This window comes from Odocoileus virginianus, chromosome 20, assembly GCF_023699985.2.
Source record: "Odocoileus virginianus isolate 20LAN1187 ecotype Illinois chromosome 20, Ovbor_1.2, whole genome shotgun sequence".
NCBI classification, from domain to species: Eukaryota; Metazoa; Chordata; class Mammalia; order Artiodactyla; family Cervidae; genus Odocoileus; species Odocoileus virginianus.
This window is the reverse complement of record NC_069693.1, coordinates 24,824,992-24,840,571: the sequence shown is the minus strand read 5'-3', so window position 1 is coordinate 24,840,571 and position 15,580 is coordinate 24,824,992. Positions and strand designations below refer to the sequence as shown.

Below are 15,580 nucleotides of genomic sequence, written 5' to 3'. Positions count from 1 at the left end.
GTAGCCTTTCCCTTCTCCAGGAGATCTTCCCAAACCAGGGATCAAACCCAGGTCTCCAGCATTGCAGGCAGATTCTTTACCAGCTGAGCCACATGGGAAGCCAAAATGACTGCAGATGGTGACTGCAGCCATGAAATTAAAAGACGCTTACTCCTTGGAAGGAAAGTTATGACCAACCTAGATAGCATATTAAAAAGCAGAGACATTACTTTGCCAACAAAGGTCCGTCTGGTCAAGGCTATGGTTTTTCCAGTGGTCATGTATGGATGTGAGAGTTGGACTGTGAAGAAAGCTGAGTGCCGAAAAAATTGATGCTTTTTGAACTGTGGTGTTGGAGAAGACTCTTGAGAGTCCCTTGGACTGCAAGGAGATCCAACCAGTCCATTCTAAAGGAGACCAGTCCTGGGTGTTCATTGGAAGGACTGATGCTGAAGCTGAAACTCCAGTACTTTGGCCACCTCATGTGAAGAGTTGGTTGACTCATTGGAAAAGACCCTGATGCTGGGAGGGATTGGGGGCAGGAGGAGAAGGGGACAACAGAGGATGAGATGGCTGGATGGCATCACCGACTCGATGGGCATGAATTTGAGTAAACTCCGGGAGTTGGTGGTGGACAGGGAGGCCTGGCGTGCTGAGATTCATGGGGTTGCAAAGACTCGGAGACTACTGAGCAACTGAACTGAACTGATGTCTCACAAATGTATTTTACATTATTTCCATTTTCTGGGTGATATATGTATATATTACCACCTCAGAACATAAGTTCTTGTTCATCAGAGTCCATGTAATATTTAACTGGTGACAGCTGCTCTACTCAAATGTCATATCACATTCAAAGTGTTGCTATTTATTAAAGTGTTTAAGTCTAATATTTTTATTCATGGTTAGCTTGATTAAGTGGTGTTTGTTTTTTTTTTCCTTTGGTTAAGTTTTAAAACACTTATTTAATCAGAAGGACTTAAGAAAAATAGAAAAAAAATACTGATTGCAAATAGAACCATCAGTGTAGGTTTTGCAGTTATAACTATGCCCCTGAACGAAGGGAGCTTAATATTTTTTGTCATGTTTATTTAAAACCACTTTGGAACAATTTATCCTGAAATCAATTTAGTGACTGCATAGAGAATTTCATAGTATTTGACTTATCAGTAGTTAAAACTCATTGGTATCTTAACAAGTCTTTAGTGCAAGTATGTCAAAGTCAATAGTTTCTACTGAAACTACAGTTTCTCTCCTTGGCAGGAAAAAAAGTGAATTGGCAGTGATTGAATGAATTTCCATTCACTGCCAGAAGCGATAGATCCTTAACCAGGGGTCTCTACCTGGACTTCTGGGACTCTGTGATCCCCTTTAAATTATACACAAGAGATTTTTTATATGCAGCTACAGATTCTTTGCTGAAACTAGGGTCCATAGCTTTCATTACATATTGAAGACACTCCATTTCTCCAGTAAGTTGACACTGTACCAGACCGGGGGTGGGGTGGTGGTGGTATAAGGTGTGTGTGTGTGTTTACGATTTCTTCTAAAACTGCTTATGGTGTTCATCCCCCAAGCCCGTGGTCTTTATCATCACTTACCTTTCATGCCACCATTCTGCCCAGCAGCGCTAGTTATCAATAAGAAGTCTGATTAAAGAAACTCTAGAAGAGCAGCTTAGATATTGTCATCTTTGGATCCAGAATTTTTACTTTTCCGGAGCTAAATATGAATGACTGTTTGAAATTGATTCTTCCATTGCAGTTTTAAGAATGAATAAAACAATGCTTCTTAAGGTCATTGTTAGCATGTCATTTTTTATTTTTTAAAGAATATTTGAATATGGTATTTCATTTTGATAGGATGGTTCACAGAAGCTTAGACACAATTTTAGCTTTTCTTCTAACTTAAAATGTGTTGGAGATAACATGACTGACCTCTAGAAGATTCTAGGATAATATAGGAAGTAATCCTAAACTTAACTTCTAGGTGATTCATTCTACTAAAGGAGTATAAATACTATGTTACTAGTGAACCAGCAGATTGGGACATACTGCCCAGTGAGATAGTTTGCTAAATTAACTTTAATAATTGTAGTTTTCACTGAAATGAAGCAACACCTGTCATTTTTTCCCTCACTTTAATCTGAAAGAAGTTTTGTTCTTTCATCACAAAAGTTATAAATGTCCTTTGTATAACATAAAAAAGCATAAAGAGGAAACAAAAATTACCAACTATCCTAATCACAGTTTACATGATTTTAGTGTCTTGTTTTTAGTGTATCTTTGTACCTTTGTATTTATTTACATGATATAGTATAAGAATATTATGTGTTGGCTTTTTCACACTTACCTGATGAATGAAAACTAGAAGCTGTAGTACCTTGTGAGAATTTTCTTTAAACTTTTTGCAGAAGTCACAGCACTGTTTTTGACCATTTAGCCACATTTTATTACTTGGAAATTCAGCCTCAGTTTTCTGAATCTATGGATTTTTACAAGTCAACAGTTGGCTCACTGAGATTGACTGAATCTCTTCCTATGAAGATTATGTCTTTTTTCCACTGCTCATAACCCTTAGCAGCTCACTGAAAAAAAATCCAAGCTCCTTTGAATGACATCCAACATTCTCTGTGGTCTGGCCTCGCTTTTCAGCCTTCTCTTGTCTCTTCTTCAGGAGCCAGAATATATGCGTAAACCTGTACTTTAATTCCTCCTTGCGTTTGAAGCTTATTGAAATAATATCAATAGTGATCTTTCAATATCCACCTTCAAATGAATCTTTTCCTCATTTGAGCAAATGACTATACAGGACATGATAGCCTAACTGCTGAGAATAAATAACTTTTTCAGCATGGAGAAACAGGAAAATAATTTAAACATCTTTTGAGCTTTTATAATGATTTACTCTATGAAATTAACATGTTACTTTAGAAGATTATTAATGGGGTCTCCAAAAAAAAAAAAACCTCTGGGTGATAAATCTCCCCCTGCACTGCAGTGATGAAGATGAAGATGAAGCCCTATACCAGAAGGTGTCCTCAGAGCAGTGTCGAGTGGAGCACCTTGGGGGCTTGCTGTCCCATTGCCAGGAATGCGGTTTAGCCGGTGACTTCTTCATCTTCTGCTTGAAGGTAAGAATTGTGTATAGCTCACAGTCATTTTTATTCTAGGGTAGTATCAGGAACTCCTTTGAATTTGCCAGGCAGTCATAATTTTAGGTTCTAAAATTAGGTCTTAATTTAGGAGAAATAAAGTCCATAGGGTAATTTATTTTTTAGTAGTGTTTGGTTCAGTCAAAAAGAAATTTGCCTTCAGCAGTACACATAGGATTGAACTCCTTTGCTAGGTAATCTCCACTGAATTTTTAGAGATGACCTAAGTAAAGTGATTGATCTACGAAAGGGTTAATCTTTGCTCTATGTTGACAGTAAGAACTCTTTTGAAGTTAATAGCAGGTTTTACAGCTGTGGAATAATCCCTCATCCTTTCTGACTGTTGTTTTGTCAGGTATTTGCAAAGGAGATTTAGCAGTTCTGCCTCTCTCATTACATTTTGTAGCCACTTGAAACCTTTTCCGGGTTTATTTCTTAGTCTGGTGGCTTTGTTTTCTTTTGCTCTGATGTCAGTAACCTGCACCCCGATTCTCCTTATTTGCATTGTTAGAGACCATGAGCCAGTGTCTCTGATTCTCTATCATTGATCTCTGCTTTGATATTTTCCCTAAAGAAAATGTCCACTCTAAGAGAATGTCTATGGAGTTTAAGGTTGGTGTGGGTTGGGAGAATGCAAGGAGGAAATCAGGGCTAATGTTCATAGAATTGAAGTGGGGGATACTTTTTTGAGGTTTCTCACCTCTCCTATTCACATTCATACCCCCCTCATTGTAAATAACATCCCAAGAAAATACTCCCCTAATTGGATGATTTCTTTAACATTTGTTTCAAAAAGTCAAAGGGCTTTGCTCTAAACCAGGGTTCCTCTACCTTGGTGCTATTGACATGTTGGGCTAGCTATTTGTTTCTTTGAGTGGGGGCTTCCTGTCCATCGTAGGATGTTTAGCAGCATCCCTGACTTCTACTTATAGATGTCTGTGTCATCTCCCAGTTATGACAACCAAAAATGCCCCTCAACATTGCTAAGTGCCCACTGGAGAGCAAAATTGCCCAGAAACAGTTGAGCACCACTGCTCTGAACTGTCAGTTATTAATCTGTGGTAAAGTATTCATTGTTATGGAGCTTAAGGTTTTCCCTTCTCAAGGAAATTTACAGATGAAAGCTAGGGAAAATCTTACAAAACCCACAGTAATGAATTACCTATTAGTGAAAGTTCAGTTCTGAATATCCTAGGGAAAAAGACCTCTGGTGGTGAAAGCATTTAATGGTCACTAAAAAAGAGTTTGGAAATGTTATATGACCTCAGTTCAAGGGAGGCTAGTGGTAGAGATCATAAAAATAGTGATAAAGTAAGTAGTTTGTCAGACTAGTTCTTTGTGTGTGTTTATGATTTTTATTGTAAAGTTTAACATTTTCATATACTTGGCATCATGATATATGTATTACTCTGCAACTTACCTCTTCCATTCAGTTGTGTTTTTAAGATTATATTGATATCTGTGTAGATCTAGTTCATTTATTTCAACTGCTACAATATAGTAAATACATCACAGCTTATTCGTTCTCTTATCGAAGGATATTTGTTTTCAGTTTTTGGCTATTATAACTAGTGCTGTAATGAACACAAACTGGTTCCATATACACATTTCAAATGAGTTTTCTGTCTGCTTTTAAAGTCCTTGGTTCTGTAGGATTTTTCTGTACTTTTTCTTTTCTCCCACACTGATAGGAGTTGACTCACGTGGCTGTGGAAGATGAAACAGAGTTAAAAATGAAGTCTTTCTCCAACAAAAGCCTTTTGGAATTAGAGCAGCACCAGACTCTTCTGGTGGAAGGTCAGGAGCGGAAGCTGCTGGTTCTCCAACTGGTGGCTCTTCTGTGTGAGAGAATGTCTGAGCAGATATTCACCAACATCACTCAGGTCAGTGGCTGCCACATAACGGATCCCAGCCTGGTGGTATTTGTCTGTTTTGGTCTCTTTCATTCTTTCCCAATGATATTTTTTAAAATGTCACTCAGAGTGTGTTTTGATGACACTTGTATCAGTGCTACCTGGAATTCTGGTTAAAAGTAAATTACTGAGCCCACACCAGGCTAAGAGAATCAGTACTTTCATAGGTCCTGGGAATCGGCATGTTTAACAAGCTCCTGAAGTGGTTCTTGTGCAAATAAAACAGAACTGTTTTAAATATTTACATATCTCAGTGGTTTTCAACTTCTGGTGCAAATAAATTGCCTGGGATCTTTTTCCTAATATTGATGCCCAGCCCACTTTTAGAGATTCTGATTCAGCATGTCTACATTAAGAGTCTGGACATATGTATTTTTTTTTAAGCTCCATAGATGATTTTAATATACACTAAAAGTTGAGAATGAGGGACTTCTCTGGCAGTTCAGTGGTTAGGACTCTGGCCTTTCAATGCAGAGTGCACGGGTTCAACCCCTGGTCTGGGAACTAAGATCCTGTAAGCTGTATGTCGTGGCAGAAAAAAAAAAATTTGAGAATGATTAAAACTCAAATTAAAAAAAAAAAATCACTAATGATAAGATCACATTGAATTTTATAGGTCCTCTAACTTATAGCTTATCACAACATATGAAATGTTTTTGTTGCCTTTTTATTTTGCCTGTGAAGTTTACAGATTTTATTTAGTGCTTTCAGGGTCAAGTAACTGTGGATCCAATCAGTGCTTGATTTAATGGCTCAGCCTTTTTTTTTAGCCAGCATTTTAAAAATATATATATATTTATTTATTTATTTATTTTTGACTGTGCTGGATTTTTACTACTGAAAGGGTTTTCTCTAGTTGCAGTGAGCGAGGGCTACTCTTCACTGCAGTGCACGGGCTTCTCATTGCAGTGGCTTCTCTTGTTATAGACATGGTCTCTGGGGCCTGCAGGCTTCAATAGTTGTGGCACATGGACTCAGTGGTTGAGCTCAGGGGTTCTAGAGCATGGCTTAATAGTTGTGGTGCATGGGCTTAGCTACTCCACAGCATGAGGGGTCTTCCTGGACCAGGGAACGAACCTGTGTCTCCTGCATTGCCAAGCAGATTCCTTACTTCTGAGCCACTAGGGAAACCCTTTGCCAGCATTTTTTAAAAGTAGGAAATAAAAGTACTAAAGCATAGGCAGTGTAGTCATATTTTACCCTTTTACCACAGTTGGTTGTGGTTTGGTTGGTGAATAATCAGCTGTAAGATGGTCTGATTGTCACACTTAAATCTGACACTCCAGCTCTTTGTATCATCGTCATTGTCCTCTGCCTTCGGGTGTTGCTAAGCAGCATTTCACTACAGCTCCTGCTGAGAAAATTTGCAGCTGCCTGTCAGCTCTGACTTATCGTGCCTGTTTAATGAGATTTATGCTCATGATTTCTTTTCTGGCCTCTTACTCCTTCAGTTCACTGACCCTGTATTACTCAGTAGGGTGATTTGTTTCTCCTGTGTTTGTATCAATTCGCTAAAGAATTTTTCACCCAGACCTTGTTTTTGTCTCAGAATGCTCGTTGCAAAGGGAAATGTTTTAAAAACTGATATGACGTAAACTTTCCCACTTATCTCCCTTTACACCTAATTAAGGAACAATGGCATTAGACTGATACAAAAGTGATTTGTCCCATTAAATTTTCTTTCATTTGAGGTTGAACTGTAGCAGGACAAAAAGGACCACAGAAAACCCCACTGAACTGAATCTAGTAGACTTACTGATGGTGATAATTTTGGTATATTATTTTGAAATACATACATGCATATGGATAAATTATAAGTAATAAGTTATAAGTAATTTTGTTAATATCATTAGGAATGAAGACTTTCAGTATAAGAAATAAAACAGTTTAATGAATTTAAAATTAAGTAGAACCCCTATCATATTAAATTTTACCTCAAAGTGTTTGTATGAACTCATAGTTTATTTTTCTCACTTTTAAAAACAGATATTTCCTAGCTCAGTCCATTGTCAGTGCTAAGAAGCAATGACAGTCCAGTAGCCCTAAGCATCACTAGTACCAGATTATAGTTTCTAATCACCACTTCCTACCAAAAGAACACAAAGCTCACTGGATTAAAGGTTCATTCAGGTCCAGGGCAGTAATTGTATAGTGTAAGCCTCAGGGCATCTTGTGCCTGAAAACGAGGAAGCAGTCTGAGATTAACAGGCTCATGTCAGTAGCGTTCAGAAGTTACCTTGGAGGGGCTCCCACTGACCACAGGTAGGACAGTTTGAGCGTGGAAAAGAATAATGCGTGCAGTGGGTTGAAATGTATCAAGTTGCCCCCCAAAAGGTATCTCATAGGACATCTTTAGAGGTTCCTAGGTGATCAGTTCACTACTTTGTAAATTGATAAATGCAGGGAAAGAATAAGACATTTACCTTTACTGTGGCAACTATGTTTCTATGTAATTAGTCAATGAAGACATTTTTTTCTTTGTGTAAGAGCCACAGCTGGAAAATTCAAAATGAGAACTAGAAAATTATATCAATATTTTGCAATCCCCTAATGAAATAATCGATTGAGATAGAAATCATCAATGTCTGCAAAAACCATTAAGGATCCTTTATAATGAATGTATTAGGCCAAATAGACCCAAGCCATCTGATCCTTTCTTCTCCCAGCATTTAATTATAAAAACTTTCAAATTTCTAAGAATTTTATAGTGATTATCTGGATATCCACCACCTAGATTCTGTCCTTAATCTTTTACTGTACTTGCTTTATCATATTTTTGTCTATATCTCCATCTGCCTGTTCATTTTATTTTTTATGAATTTCACAGTTAATGCTAATATCAGTATGTTGTTGTTCAGTTGCCCAGTCATGTCCGACTCTTTGACTCATTCCAGAGAGTCAAAGAAAGAGTGTCAGTATGTGTTTCCCTATATATTTCAGCTTACTCTGATTAATTTTTTTTTTTTTTTTTTGGTTGCACTGCGCGGCTTGTGGAATCTTAGTTCCCCAACCAGGGATTGAACCTGCACCCTCAGCAGTGAAAGCAAGTAGTCCCAACCACTGGACTGCCAGGGAATTCACTGGGCTGAGTAATCTTAACATCACTGTAAGAAGAGACGCAGACATTATTCTGTGCCTCTCATGTAATGCAGCACGACATATGCCTTACCACCAGGAACTATCCTTCCTCTCCAAACCCCCAAACAATATAAAACAACCCCCCCCCACCCCACAGGATAAAGGAGCAAATTAAGTGCCATGAAGAAACAATTAGCCAAATCCATGATGCAGGAAATTACATAGTACAAATGACCCAGTTTCTTCATCAGATAAATGGCATTAAGGAGGGACAGGGCTGTTGAAGCTTAAAAGGGACTTGAGTCCTATCAGGGAAGTATAATGAATAGTTCTTGATTCAAACAAACCAATTGTATCAAGACATTTTTGTAAACGTCATGGACCCATTATTAGAAGATATAAGGAATTTGTATTTTGTGTATTTGTAGTGTGGTAGTTATGTAAAAGGGGCTTCCCGGGTAGCTCAGTTGTAAAGAATCCGCCTGCAATGCAGAAGACCCCAGTTGGATTCCTGGGTCAGGAAGATTCCTGGGTCGGAAGATCCCCTGGAGAAGGCATCGGCTACCCACTCCAGTACACTTGGCTTCCCTGTGACTCAGACAGTAAAGAAGAGTCTGCCTGCAATGTCGGAGACCTGTGTTCGATCCCTGGGTTGGGAAGATCCCCTGGAGGAGGGCATGGCAAGCCACTCTAGTATTCTTGCCTGGGGAATCCCCACGGACAGAGGAGCCTGGCGGGCTACAGTCCATGGGGTCGCAGAGTCAGACACGACTGAGCGTCTAAACACAGCATAGTTATGTAAAAAGACACATCTTTCTATTTGTTACAAATGCATATTGAAGGATTCCTGGATGAAAGATGAAAAATTTTTTAAACTATGTTGCAAATGGCATATTAGTATGTGAGATAATGCAGAGAAGAATGAGGCATGGAATGGTCTTTACTGATTCAGAGCCCTGTTCCAACTCCCAGGTTCTTTTATTCCATAAATATGTATTGAGGGCCTCCTATGTGCCACCTACTCTTCTGGGTATCAGAGACATATCAGTGAACAAAACAGACATATCTGTGCTCTCATGGAACTTAGATTCATATATATATATAGAGAGAGACGGTAAACAAGCAGAAAGACACAGCATGTTAGACGGTGATAAGCACTAGAGAGAAAAAAATCCAACAAGGAAAGGGATGGTGAAGGGAGTGTGGTAAGGTAAACAGGGTGGTCCTGGAGAATCTCACTGAGAAAAGTAACTTTTGAGCAAAGATCTGAAGCAGGGAAGGAGGGAGCCATTGATATACCTAAGGGAAGAGTGTTCCAGATGAGAGGAAGTATGCCTCGTGTGTGGCAGGATCAGCAAGGGGGCCAGTGTATATGGAGTGGAATGAACAAGATTCCCTTTTTCCTGCCCTTCCAGTAAACTGCCAGCCTCTGCAAATTCTGTAACTGGATCACTGTAATTGGCAGAGTAAAAGGGGTTTTATTTTCATATGTTACATTTTTTAACATAAGTAACACCTGCACCTGCTCACTGTAAAAATATCTAAGCCACATAGAAGTACAAATTTTTTAAAAAGTAGAGACTTCTGATTAAAGATGCTATATTGAACAAAAGATGGTGTTTATCTGTTCCCTCTGGAAACCACAGTGACCAGCAGAGCCAGAGAGGAGATACAGTGGATCAAAGAGAGTAACAAAATTTGGAAACTAGAAGATAGTAGCAACTTCAGAAAATGGAAAGCTAAGTGCTTGCATGAGAGAAGTCAGGAAGCAAAGCCATGTGCCTCTAAAGAGCTGTTAGAAGTTTTTTGAAAAAAGAAAAAAAAAGCAAACCACTTCTCCCTGCAGAAGCCTGGAAGGACTCAGGGCACCAGACAAGCCCTAATGATGGAGCTGAATTTGGACCATGTTGACAAGCTCCACAAGAGTCAGTAAACTATTTGGTTCCTTCTTTAACTTTGTACAGCCACCTCCCCTCCCCAGCAGACTAGAGGTTTATTCTTGAGAGAGGTTGAACCCAAAGACTTTGAACTTTGATGCAGCACGCTGCAGAATGGGAGGATTCAGTTGAAGTCTGTAGGCTCAACAGTGAGGCCTCAGCTCCCTTAGAGTCATCTGTAAGGGCAATGTTGGCAACAGGTTTACATATCCCCAAAGGATCATTTTGACGATTTAAGTGAGTAAATACCTATAATACATTCAGAACAGTACCTGGTAAATTGTAAATGCTTACTATTATCAGTAAAATAGCTAAGTAAAACCAGTTGCCTCTGTAGAATCAGATGGGGAGGAATAGGGTAGGGAACTGCCATTTTTACTTTGTAAACTTTCACGAGCATTTGGTTTTTAGAATTATATAGCTTTACAAAAATGTTTAAGTAAAAAATAAAGGTGTCTTCCATTGTCTGCTCAATATACATAAATTCTAGAACCAACAGAGTCACATACCTACCTATTCTCATGGCTGACAGTTCATAAAAATGATTAGTGGGGGAGGAGGTGTTGTCAAAATGGGTATAGAGGTTTTGTTGTTACAGGAAAGTTTAGGGGGAAAGGTACTTCATAAATAACAATAGCAGTTGGCTCTCACACCAGTTAACAGTGCCCAGGGTTTTGTTTTTTTTTTTCCCTTTAATACACATACAAACTGAAAGTTTCTTTCTTAACAAAATTAGGATCATACTACTTGTTTAGCAATATTAAGCATAGTAGATAGATCAATCTATGGGGGGTAGACAGATAGATCAGTAGGTAGGTAGGCAGAGAGATAGAGGAGAGGAATTTAGAAAAAGTTGGAAGGCTAGATAATTCTGTTCCAGCATTTAACAGTGTCTTTGTGCTGAAATAGAAGCTTCCTATAATCAAGGAGTGCTTTAGAAGACTCTTTGAAGGCAAAATAGGTGGAACCCAAGTTGGTAGATGCACCAGTTTCTCTGGGAAAAGCCAACGTCCTTAACTTCTAGTAATCAATAAATTCTCAGGCTTGAGAGGGTGATGAAAATTGCCATAACCCATGTTGTTTATTCCAGTACGTGGAACTTTAATAACCTTTCTCGTTTCCTGCCTTAGCTCCAAAAGACAAGTGTTAACAAGCCATTCTCCTGACTTTATGTCTGCAATAAAGATTCTAGCATAGCATGTGATTTGCCTAGAGAGTTGAACATATAAACTTGCATGTTATTTAGAGGCTTATTATGACCTATCTCAGCCATCCCATTTTCAAGTTGATTTTTCCCTTTTGAGCCATTAATCCTAAATGTAAGTGTGAGTGTGTGCACATGTATGTGTGTGTGTGTGCACATATATGGGTATGTGTAGGCGTCTTTTATTCAAATGTGTTTCTACTTAAGATGATTAATCAAAGCACAGTTAAAATAATGCTGACCAAATTAATTCCATTTAAGGCTTAGTTATTATCCAGATGCTGTGTAAACTCTTATATATGAATAATCTTAATCCTTTAAAACCATTCAGTACTTTAAAAAATGACTGGATTGGTCATGCAGATCATTTGGGGACATTGAATTCTAAAAGAATGCCTTTTTGCATATTCTTTGCCTACTAAAACTAGACTATCGAAATGGGAGTAAGGAATATTTGAGGAGGAATCCTCATTAGGAGAAGCGGATCTAAGACACTCGGAGATGGTCAGAAATTTAACAAATCATCTTTCATTTAAATTTCCCAGCAAAATTCACGAAAAGTCAAGGAAGGTGAGATTGGTGTATTAAAAGATTTGAGGAAGTGTATGTGGACTTTCTCATTTATTGACTGTGTGGCTTTGAGCAGATCACCTCTTTAAAAATTTTATTTGTTTACTTATTTTTGGCCGTGCTGGGCCTTCGTTGCTGCTCAGGGGCTTTCTGTAGTTCCGGCGAGCCGGGGCTACTGTCTGGTTGTGGTACACGGGCTTCTTACTGGGGTGGATTCTCTTGTTCCAGAGCTTGGGCTCTAGAGCCCAGGCTTAGGAGCTGGGCTTATGCCCCGTGGCATGTGGAATCTTCCCGGACCAGGGTTTGAACTCATGTCCCCTTCACTGGCAGGTGGATTCTCAACCATTGAACTATCAGGGAAGCCCCCCAAATTGCCTCTTTAAGTCTGAGATTCTTCATCTGAAAATGAGGACAAGAGTACATCCTAGAGTTGATATGACACCTAGTGAACTTGTGCATGTAGAACACTGAGCACCATGCCTGCTACACGGTAGCAGTTGTTCTTGAAGCTTCTTGCTATGGTGACATTGATGAGGGAGGAGATGAAGACGTAGACATCAGATGTAAAGAGAATTTTGGATTGTTTTTCTTTTTTTCCTTGCTCCTTGCTGGTTCTAAATTTCATTTCTGCGGTAGGTTGTGGACTTTGTAGCAGCAACCCTGCAGCGAGCATGTGCAAGCTTGGCCCACCAGGCGGAGAGCACTGTGGAGTCACAGACACTGAGCATGTCCATGGGGCTGGTGGCCGTCATGCTGGGAGGAGCCGTTCAGGTGAGTTGGAGAAGTGAGACAAACTTGAAAGGAGGGAGAAGAGAAAAACGTGTTGCTTCTCATCCATACCCTTGTGAGAAGTCAGAATGGCTACTGCACACAGGAGAACTGGGATAAACAAGTCAGGTTGCTGATAAGAATTCTCTCCAAGTAGAAGACAAGAAAATGGTACCACTTCCTCTTTGTTACCTGGATAGACTTGCCCATCAAAACGGCAGGGCCCTTTCTGACCTGGCACAAGCTGGATTTGGAAATACCTGTTTTGCATCTGTGGTGAATACTGGATTCTCTGGCCTTCGCTGTAGTGGTTCTCTGAAGCTCAGCCCTTGTCACTGTTGCTGTTGTCAGGGAAGAATCTTTGTAACCTACTGGCTGCATAGGATTCCATGTTTTCAATAGTTCTATTTTGGCACAGGATCCATTGTTCAACTCATATCATGCGGCATGTTAAAAGTTTTGTTTCCAGTACATGTATCTTTTACATACTTAATTTATAATTTTTTAACTTCATTTACTCAAAAAATATGTATTGCCTACTTGTTATGTGCCAAACGCTGAGCCAAGGTGCTAGAAATGGGGTAGTTATTGGTCCCTCCTGCCATGAAACTTAGAACCTATGAGGGAGTCAGGCATTAAATAATTGTGTCAAAAAATAGAATTGAGTGATGTACCTCAAACAAGAAGTAGAGGGTACCAAGAGAACATAACATCTAACCGAGGCTGGGGAGATTTCCATAAGGACTATCTATAAGTTTAAGCTAAGACTTGATGCATAAGAATTGGGGAGTGTGTGTAGGGCAGATGGAGGGGCCTCTTTCAGTGACAGTGCATCATGTATGAGGACTGGAAGCAGGACGGAGCTCTGTACACTTAAGACACTGATAGAAGGCTGTGTAGCTGAGCTGTAGAGACCAGGGGTCAGAACAAGGTGGATAGGTAAGCATCTGTGTGTGTGACATACCACATTAGGTTAGAAGACTGCGAGAAAGTGGAATAGGATTAGTGCAAGTATTATGAAATCTGCCCAGAAATCAAACTGGACAGAACTCTTAGCAATGAGTAGGGAACTCCTCTGGGAATGGATTTTTGAGTTTAAGGATTAAATTCTGGTACTGATTCTTGATCTATTAGAACTTGCCTCTCTCTCTCTCTAGCTTGTCCTTTAGGAGAAAAGAAATTTTATTTGGGCCTGTTGGTAGATTTACTTAGCACTCCTAATTTTTTATTGTTTTGGAAAAAAGCACTTTTGGTTCAGTTGCTGTATTATATTCCTCCTGTTAGAACTGTCAAGGAGGAATTCACCAATGAAATTGTTTTTCTCTTTGGGTGCACTAAGCAGCATGCGGGAATCTTAGTTTTCCTGACAGGGATCAAACTCGGCCTCCCTTCCCTGCCTTTGGAGCATGGAGTCTTTATCACTGGACCACCAGGGAAGTCCCTGGAATAGTTTTTCTGAAGTTGTACTGTTAATGGATTTAGCTGACCTGGTTGATCTGTGTTTTTCTGGTTGAGTATTGATTTGATTAGTCTTTGTTTCCATAGTTGAGAGTGTTTTTTTTGCTTATTTAACACTTAGAATTTCAAACCATGTTGCAAATGGAAAACAGAACACAGAAATCTCCAATTCCTTATTGAAGTCCATCATTGTGGGGCTGGCTATGCAGATTAGTCCTGTTCTAACAGATATTCACCTGACTGATGCAGATGCAGCATAGCCTTTACTGTGACCCTACCCTTCCATGAGCCATCCTGACTCACCGACTATATCCTGAGTTCCTCTGACTTTGCAGTTAAAGTGAACATAAACACGTCACCCCATACCTTTACCCTACATCTATTAATTTTTTTTTCTGTTTGATTGAAGGATTTATAAGGGCTTCCATAGTAATGCTAGGTTTTCTGTCTTTGTATTAGAAAAAAAAGTCATGATCCTGAATTATGTTTTCAGATGTTCATTGTCATGCTAGGCTAGGTTTTTGCTTCAAAGTCTAGAAGGTTGCATTATACCTATCCCTGATCATGATTCATTATTTTAGCTAATGAAACAAAATCTAACAGCTTTTGAACCTTTCTTTCCTTTCTAATTTATGTAAGTAAGATGATTATTAGAACATAGTGTCTAAGAAGAGAAAGTATATGTTTAAGGCTGCTAGCTAGACAGCTGTAATTCCAAATGTATTTTCTAAATGTCAAGATTGATCGTCAGTAAAAGTATGGTGTTGATGACTTCCCTGTCCCCCCAGGAAGCAGTTTATGCATGATGTTCCAGGGCCCACAGAGTCCTCTGAAGCCCTGCCACGTGAAGCAGACATGGTCTTGGGGGGTTGGGACTTGAAGCCAAACCTTGAGATTTCATGCTATTAATACTTTTTCAAGAGTATCATGGGATGAACTCATTCAGGAAATGTTTATCAAGTGTCTGATCCCTCATGGAGTTTGCCTTCAAGTTCCACTTATAAGTAAATTCAGCAACATTATAAATAAGGACCTAGACATATAAACTGCTTAGCTAAATATCTGAAGAAACATAGGTGATATACAGAAATGAGAACACAAGATAAATGTAAATTTTTTTCAGAATTAGGAATTTTTCGGTCAGCATTTTATTTCTGGAAGAGACTTTTGGATTCTTCCAAAATAATAATTCTCACTGCAGCAGGTAAGGCAGAGTGAGAGTGTGTTTGTCCTCTAGGGGAGCTTTGTAAAGTCTCCTTTGAGGGGTTTTCAGGTACATGCCCTCCTCTGGCTGACCACCCAGGTTCTCCTCTGTTGCAGGGGTCCCCAGCCTCCAGGCCAAAGAACCAGTATCTCCCATCAGTTCATCAGTGGCATTAGATTAGAAATAAAGTGCACAATAAATGTAATGCACTTGAATCATCCCGAAACCATCCCTCCCACCAAGTCCACGGAAAAATTGCCTTCTGGAAAAAACCGGTCCCTGGTGCTAAAAAGACTGGGGACCATGGTCTTAAAG

General features: G+C 39.3%; 1 protein-coding gene across 2 annotated transcripts in view; it reads left to right on the top strand.

Annotated features, from left to right (window-relative positions):
- Positions 1-15,580, top strand: part of TANGO6 (transport and golgi organization 6 homolog) — a 181,068-nt gene that overhangs the window by 45,302 nt on the left and 120,186 nt on the right. For both annotated transcript variants that reach the window (XM_070451087.1, XM_070451086.1), the window contains exons 10-12: positions 2,980-3,112; positions 4,825-5,016; positions 12,472-12,606. In XM_070451087.1, the coding sequence (XP_070307188.1) occupies positions 2,980-3,112; positions 4,825-5,016; positions 12,472-12,606 (460 nt within the window). The remainder of the gene's footprint in view (positions 1-2,979; positions 3,113-4,824; positions 5,017-12,471; positions 12,607-15,580) is intronic.